General features: G+C 39.3%; 1 protein-coding gene across 4 annotated transcripts; it reads right to left on the bottom strand.

The window, feature by feature from the left end:
- Nucleotides 1-774: 774 nt before the first annotated feature.
- LOC122671944 (probable arabinosyltransferase ARAD1) lies at nt 775-5204 on the bottom strand. Of its 4 annotated transcripts, none has more exons than XM_043869438.1 (3): nt 3210-4223; nt 1346-1883; nt 775-1063 (listed from the first exon to the last, which is right to left on the bottom strand). In XM_043869438.1, the coding sequence occupies exons 1-2, from the start codon at nt 4200-4202 to the stop codon at nt 1362-1364; spliced, it is 1515 nt and encodes a 504-aa protein (XP_043725373.1). In that variant the 5' UTR covers nt 4203-4223; the 3' UTR covers nt 775-1063; nt 1346-1361. The 4 variants fall into 4 exon arrangements, with proteins under 4 accessions (XP_043725373.1, XP_043725374.1, XP_043725375.1 ...); XM_043869439.1 differs by having other exon boundaries at nt 775-1121; XM_043869440.1 differs by lacking the exon at nt 775-1063 and adding an exon at nt 4882-5204 and having other exon boundaries at nt 1130-1883; nt 3210-4044.
- Nucleotides 5205-8414: the final 3210 nt, after the last annotated feature.

Genomic DNA, 8414 nt, shown 5'->3' on the forward strand with positions numbered 1-8414 from the left:
CTTCTTCTCTTCTTACTATAAGCAAGAGAAACTTCAATACAATTTCAAAACTGCTTATTCTCTTGCAAGTTGCAACTCTAAACAACAGAAACTTCTATTCTTCTTCTTTGTGTAGAAACCATGGTTTTCTGTGCTTATAGGATGCTTATCCTTCTTCTCTGTATTGGGGTCTTAGTTGTTCAACCTGGAAAGGTTTTGGGCATTGGAAGCATTGACCATGTCCTCAGATGGGACAAACAAGAAGAGGGGCTAGTGCAGAAGAACTCACGTGTTCTTAAAGCTGTCATGGAGGAGCTGAACACCAAGAAGAATTTGGCACCTGGAGCACCATCAACCCCAAAATTTGATCCCAACAGGTTGAGCAAAAGAAGAGTTCGAAGAGGATCAGATCCCATCCACAACAGGGGTTGATACGTCCTAGTGGGTTCTTCCATCACAGAATCAAAAAGCAAGGAAGCTGATTGCCAAAGAAAGAAATGGCTATTTGTTGTACCTGACTCAAAAGACACGAGAAAGTGGTGGACAAACTCTGCTTCCTTCAAGGAGTTCTTTTCTGTGAATTGGTTGGTTTTCCTCTGTTTTGTTTGATAACTTAGAGGCTTTTTTACAGAGAGGTATGTATAGATAGCACAGTTAGTGGCCCTAAATCCCTTCAGTGAGCCAGCATCATCTCTCTGTCTTCTAAACTGAGATCCTAACCACCAATGGAGAAATTACTGTAAGAACAATGATGCTGGCTCTCAAACAAATTACTCTACAGTGGGTTCTTTTTTCTTTGAAGAGAAGAATTTACATCCATCTGCAAACTATAGTGAAATTCTTTGGCATTTTCCAATTTTTACAAGTCTTTCATAGAATCATTTAGGGAGCCTATGGTTACATCTTCATTGCTTGGAAGATGGATTCTTTTTCATCCCCCCCCCCCCCCCCCTTTTGGTTTATGCTATTGGTTTTGTATGTGTGTTTGATATGCGACACAGACTGAAATCAAAAGCACATGTCTGTTTTCTTCAAATTTAGATATCATCTTTCTTTCCAGGCTGCTGATATCTGGATATATTCCCTGTTGATTCTCTGAGACTGAATTCCATGCTAGCAAAGATGTACAGGAAAAATATTTGCTGAAAAATTTTTAATAGAAATGTAAGACCATAATGCCAAACTGAGAATCGGTAGAGATCCACATTATAAATGTGTATTACCTAAAAAGAATCAAACAGAGCTTATATGGATTTTTTTTCCGAAGGAGTGTAGTGTATTTGTACCTCCACACTAACCCTTCACCAATATAGATTAAGAAACAAGAAATTCAATATACAGTTAAAAGGGAGGTAAAAGGAAATACCTATGAGCATGTAAACCTATTCACTCTTCCTGATCAGCTGAGATTGGCTGAACCTTTTGTTTCTATTAACTCTAAATTGAATGGAAGATCTCTTACGAGAGACTGCCTCCCAAATCATGTCCACAGCATCACCTGGCTGCGATGGATACTGATACTCGAAATGGTGTGCAATTGCTTTCAGCTTTTCCCACATTGTGGTCCACCTGTCTCGCTTAATCCCCCTGAGTAGATTCAATAGGATTCCTTTCTTCACTGCATCAGATGCACGTACAAAGATGCAGAATTCTGAATAGTCCAAGACATCCTCAAATGGAAGTTCAATCTCATCACTAATGATCACAGGTACACAGTGGCTCACAATCGCATCAAAGAGGCGGTTTGAAGAGGGCGTATCTCCAGCAATATTAAGACAGAATTTGGATGAGGCCATCCCTTGGCCAGCATTAGTAATCCCATGGCTACCCACACTTCCAAATGAAAAGTGCACATCTTTCTCATCTTTGAGAAGATAATAGAGTTCTTGACGAATGACCCCTCCCTGAAGCATAAATCCAATCAGAAGATGCAATATCAGCAAAGTTACAGTAGCAAGAAAGAAATGACGTAAAGATAATGCCTTGCTAAAATTAAATAATTAATAAACTGCTGGATTCTTAAGCTTCTTTATATCAAGTGAGAGAGAGGAAGGGTAAACGATGGCTATCGAAAACGTCCAGTGTAGCTGCCAGAAAGCTTCTAATAATATAGGGAGACTGTTCTCTGTGCCGCAGCGCAGGCTGAGCCCAGGCACATGGGCCTGCGACTCAGGGGGGCAGGGTGGTCATTGCGCCCCACCCCCATGTGCTTGGGCGCAGACTGCGCTGCGGCACAGAGAACAGCGCCCCAATAATATATTAGGATTTTGCAATACATCCTTTCGCGACATAGAATACTGACAATTAACACCAGAACTTCTGTTGATACACATCCAACAGGGTTCGCAAAATGATACTTATCCCAGGATGAAAGGACGAGGAAAGAAAGCAACCATTCCTTTCCGGTACAAAAGTAACAGATGATGGTAGAACTGGGAACTTATTTATGTACATTGGGTACCCGGGAAATCTCCGAAGCAAAAAATTCAATTGATAGATGATCCTAACCATCTGACATCATATTGCTACACAGTTCATGCTAGATGGGTTTTTTTTTTTTTGTAGGGGGGGGGGGGGGGAGAGGAAAAAGAAACTATAGGGTGCATTGATATGATCATTCAATAACTATAGGGTGCATTAATTTTTGTGTGAATTATAAGATATTATGTTGCTCATATAATTCACAACACACAAAAGGCAAAGTTTCTTCATACCATTTTTATCTGCCATCTAATATTGACAGTTCAATAATACTCCTAAGAAACAACTCCAAGAAAATTAGATTAAAAGATTATCCATACTTTGTGGTTCTTGCAAACCCAGAGCTTAAATGGTGCAATTCACCAGGACAGAATATAGGATGGTTTAAGCTTCCCCAACCTTCAAGTATGTGGATTAACTTGATTCCTATATGGCAAATTATAAACCAGAGAGAAACAAGTATTTCTAGAGGTTACGGGTTCAAGTCTGGAAACAGCCTCTCTGCGAAAGCAGGGGTTAGGCTGCGTACATTATGACCCTCCCCAGACCCCACAGTGGCGGGAGCCTCGTGCACTGGGTACCCCCTTTTTAGAGAAACAAGGATTTCTGATGATTAATACATTAGATAACACCAATAACCAATCTGACATATGAATTTTTATTTTTTTATCTATACTCATAAAAAATCAACAAGAAGAAATCTGAGAATAATCCAACATAAAAGGAAATAATACAGTTATATCACTTACATCTTTCCTATAAATTGCTCCTTGGAAATACACCAAGATTGGTCGTTTCTCGAATGGTGCTGATTCACCACCAATGGTCCTTACAACGTGCTTGTAAGGAGCAATTATGTCCTTCTCTATGTTTGCAATCTCAGTCGGGTATCTTCCAAAATCGGCAAGCACAAACATAGCAGAACCCAGCTTCTTCCGTGCAGTCAGCATGCTGTTTGGATGGTGAGCCATGATGAGATGATCCTTCCCACCCGATCTCTTCCATTCGTTCTGACTGATCACGAATTGCACTAATTTTTCCTGCAACATCCTATTCATACTAACTTTCTGTCTTCCATGCTGCTTGGAATGTTTATTGTAGCTCAAAGACGAGAAGAATGGCACAAAAATTATATCTGCCTGGCTTGAATTCATCACCCTAATTGCACTGCAGGGTCTGATCAAACTTGGGGTGTTTGATGAGAGAAGATCTAATGTGAGCCAATACTCTATGCTGTGTTGTAAATTCAACCCACCAGGGTATGGTGGGATGTCAATGACACCAGGCCATATTTGGCCAACCTTCCCTTCCCAACCCAATAGCCCAAAGTGAAATTCACGAGGCAAGTCATACATAAACACCCTGAGGAGGGCCTGAGCTGTGTCACAAGCCTTGTTAATCCCCTGTCCTAAACCCACTCTCTCCTTCTTCGATATGGGACCTTGGCAAGCATTATCTTGGGCTCCTGAGCTGGGTTTTCTGCTGATGGTTGGAGAAGTCAAAGTAGGAGAATTAGCAAGTTTGTCACCGAGACTGTCACTATTGGGTCTGAAGAACACAGATGTGTTATTAAGAAGCATTAGACTGAAAACCGATTCTGATACTAATGAACTACTACTAGATTGAAGCAGGAAGACGAAGGAAAACATCAGAAGAAACATCGAGAAGGTTATCAGGCAAAAAAGGAGCCTCGAGGGTTGCATTCTCTTTTCTGAAATGAAGATTGTAGAAGCCATGAGCATCTAGTTCGGAAGATTCCACCACGACACCTCCAAGAATTAAATTCAACAAGTAGGTAGAAGAACCAAGAACCGTGGATATTTGCCTGCCTCTCCATGCATTAATTCCATCTATTTTGTCTGTTAAAACTGCTGTTTCAAGTCCTACCCATCAACAAGAACGGCTTGTTTCATGCAAAACAGAGATAAGAACAGGGAAATAGAACGTGTGCGAGGTAAAATCCGTATGATATACGGATCCTTAAACTCAATTCCTTCCTTTAAAACCCTAAAGAACTCATCTCAACACCCAAGGTATCGATCGCCTTAAACATCTAGCTCAAAACAGTTCTTCCGTCTGAGGAGTCTAAATCCACGGAATCCTGCAAATACCCATTTATAGAAAGAAAAAAAAAACAAATCAACGATTCTCTCGGCAACAAAACCAGACAACCCTCGTATCGCAATCATCCATCTACATACCAATTTTGAGAGTAAATAATCTACCATTAAAGCACGCTTCTGTTCATTTTGAGGTATCAACCTTCAGATGAAAAAGGAAAGAAAATGACTGGAGTTTAAGCCGATAAATAGAAGGAAAACAATAGCCATAGATAAAAAAAAGTTTCGATTTCTTGTTATATCTAAATTGTAAACAAATGGGTCGAAAAAACAAAATTGAAATTGAAAGAAAATGGGGCACCTGAAGGTGATTCTGATGAACCCGGCAAGATTCCACGAAGTGCTGACTGTAACAGAGAAAGACCCGGGATGAGTAACAGCTTTCATAACTATTATACTATTTATTTTGTTGCTTTCTCAGCTTTCCTTTACTCTTCTTCTTCTGTATATTAATTATGTTTTTTCTTCTATACATGTAATAATTAGTAAAAGAAATTCCTTCCATCCATGGCGGCCAAATGGATGAACAACAAGAGAGACAGATATGATGAGTAGTTTCGTTGCTTTCGCATGGACATTGAAATCGAATACTACACGACACCATTGATGATGATTCACAGCTCAAGCTGTTGTGGATTTGTGTTTCCCTTTTCTGGTTTAATATTTTCTTACGGTGGAATCGAAACGATAAAATATCAATAAAAATGAAATTTCCAATTTCCCCATAACCAAAAAATGAACTATAATAAAGGAAGCCTCACTGTGTTTAATTTTCTTTAACCTTCAGGTTTGGTCATTATTCATTACCACCTTCTGCTAAGCTGACACGTAGATATCATCTCTTGCTAGACTGACACGTAGGTAAAAGTGTCAATCGGTCAGTTTGATCTGGTTTTAATTCGATTTTATCGATTTCAGTGTGAAAATGGGTGACTTCAAAATCAATCCAATAAAATTGTACAGGTTTTACTCCGGTTCAGGTTTTTATCGATGTATTTTTGATTTTATATGTACATAGTCATAAAGGATCGAATTTCCCTCCACCCACGGTGAATGCGATCTCATTCATTGAGAGGTGGGAGAAAGCAGGAATGGATATCAGGAGGGTATTTTGGAACATACAAAATTTCTAGGAGGTGTTTTTGAATCCTAAGATGATTGGCGAACCATCATCTTCAATGGGTGGAGGAAAACTTTATCCATTCATAAATATAAGAAAAACATCGTGGTTTTTTTTTTCTATGAATTTTTAATTGGAATCAATTTCTTATGAAGTCATATTGGTTTGGATTTGATTTCGATCTGGTTTTCTAAGATCGATTAAATAATGCTTTATTGGTTTTGATGCGATACGATATAGGTTTCACAAAACCCTAATCCAAAGCTGATCCAGTAAGCTTCATTTTGGTTTCAGTTCGAATTGATTCACACCGATTCAACCCGATTTAATTGGTTCAGGCTTAGGTTTGGCAACCCTACTTATAAGAGAGTTTATTTGATCAAGTGTTTGCCAATGTACCCTCCATTTGACCTTTTGAGAGATTCACTCACTGCAAAGTGCAAATCGCGATGGAGCTGGTGAAGTTTTATCGTATCGTGACTTGTCCACTTGAGAAATCAAAAGATGCTTTTCCTCCCACCAACTATATGAGTGGGACGTGTCTATCCACTCCACATTAACCACCTAAGATTCTATATGTTTACAAAGAGGGGAATTAAAAAAGGTAATCAATATCATGTTGAGCAGTCACCATCTTATCCCCTCCAATTCGCTATTCTCTAATTCTTCCAATTTCTCATTTAGGAGCGGAAATGATCACCCTACCCCTGTTTGAACACACTGTTCAATGTGGGATAGGGTGATCATTTTTGCTCTTATGTGAGGAATTGGAGAAAATTAGAGCGGACAGCAAACTGGAGGTGATATTTATTCCACCATCTTACGTGACGTAGGAAAAAATAAAAGAGTGTTGTGTTTTAATAAAAGGGAATTTGTTTTTTTTCACTTGTCATTCTGGAATTAGCAAGTGTGATATATCACATATGGAATTGAGAATCCCAAAGATGCACAAATAAGGAAGGATGCCGGATTTGGATCCTCTGTAGTACAACACAGCGTGTAGCGCACCATCCGCTAGTCTGCAGCGCACAGGCACGTAGTCCAACACATAGGTGGGTTGTTGGGATATGTGCCCGTGCATTGTAGACGTCGGATGTGTGCTACAGAGGAGCCCACGCGAAGGATGCTACGATTTTTTGCCGCCTTCTCTTCCATGTTTTCTCTCTCCCCTCCTTTCTCCCTTTTGTGTGTGGTTGGTGTAGGGTTTTGTGAAACCCCAAAGTGAGAGAGTGTGTGTGTGCGCTCTCTACGAATGCAACGGTCGGAGTGATTGTCTTCCTTGCATTGCTCGAGAGAAGAAGAGCTAAAATTGTGTGGAGGAACTATACTTGGGGTTAACAACATTGTGTGTGTTAAAATTGTCGCCAGTCTTGTCGATTGGCATCAACCATTGGCATACCACAAACACACAAGACATAAATGTAATAGAAATTGCCTCTCAGTTAAGGGAAAAAATACTTACCAGAGATTCTTGATACGTACAACTAACAGTAAACTGTTTAGGAATTTCTACAACTCAATGTTTAACACATACATATGTCCCTGTCCCTATCTATATCTCCATTTTGATCCTCACTAGGGAAATATATATTATGACAACCCGAAAAGAGAGTGCCTAAGTCTGTTCATAGTTGTGAACAAATAAACGGTACTGATATGTAGTTTCACATAAAATAACAATTATAACAAGCATATAATATTGAATTATAATTTATTTATTTAATCTCATTAAATAGGGTTTGATGGATACACGTCTAATGTCAATATATCCAACACCTCAAAAAAAATGTGAGATATCTTAGTGACATATCTAGCAATTTTAATACCCTTAAACAAGTTGAGATCTCTATAAACACCCAACAACCTTGAAAGAACCTTCGTAAAAACATGAAGCACCTTTGGTATTCTTTCCTCAAACAATGGGCACTCCGATGTAATTTACCCAATCTTTTATTTAAATAAATTTGAAGATTTTGCTTTGACAAATAAGTCTTAGAGATATTTTGTTAGGGAAACTGTTATTTGTGAAAGGGAGGGGGGGGGCTGCGAGCCATGCCCTAGACACAGTGGGGGGTAGAATTTCCACCCTACTCCCCATGAAAGGTGGAAATTCTACCCCGAAGATGCCTGTGCGGCAAGCTAACCGGGTAGAATCAATGGGGGCGTGGAATGGGGCATCATACACAAAAGGTAGACGGATCATTTCAAAGTGGGAAAGACAATAATCCGGTGGTATGCCCAACCTTTTCCCTTCTTTTCTTTTTACCAATTAGAAGAGTAAAACAGTGATAAAAAATGAAGATCAAATATGATTTACCAATGAAGATCAACCCTATCAAGATTTCTACACAGATGCTTCGTGTGCTCTTTGCGGTAACGCCAATGAAACTCTTTGGCATCTTTTCCTCTCATGCGATATTTCCAAACACATTTGGGTTGTTGGGCCTTTGGGATTTAGAACTGAATTTTTACAGGCTGATTCCATCTTTCACCTATGTACATCTCTCCTTATCCAACCCCCTTAGCCTACATTTGAGCCCAAAGTCTTCCTATCCATGTTTGCAATAACTTGCTACTTCATTTGGAATGAATGGAATAGATGCTGTATTAATCACACTTCTCCAAACCCCTTGTTGGCAATAATACATAATGTTAATAAATGGATTCAGGAACTTAACCTTTTACCGACATATATAACTGACATCATTCCTAGC

This window comes from Telopea speciosissima, chromosome 8, assembly GCF_018873765.1.
Source record: "Telopea speciosissima isolate NSW1024214 ecotype Mountain lineage chromosome 8, Tspe_v1, whole genome shotgun sequence".
NCBI classification, from domain to species: Eukaryota; Viridiplantae; Streptophyta; class Magnoliopsida; order Proteales; family Proteaceae; genus Telopea; species Telopea speciosissima.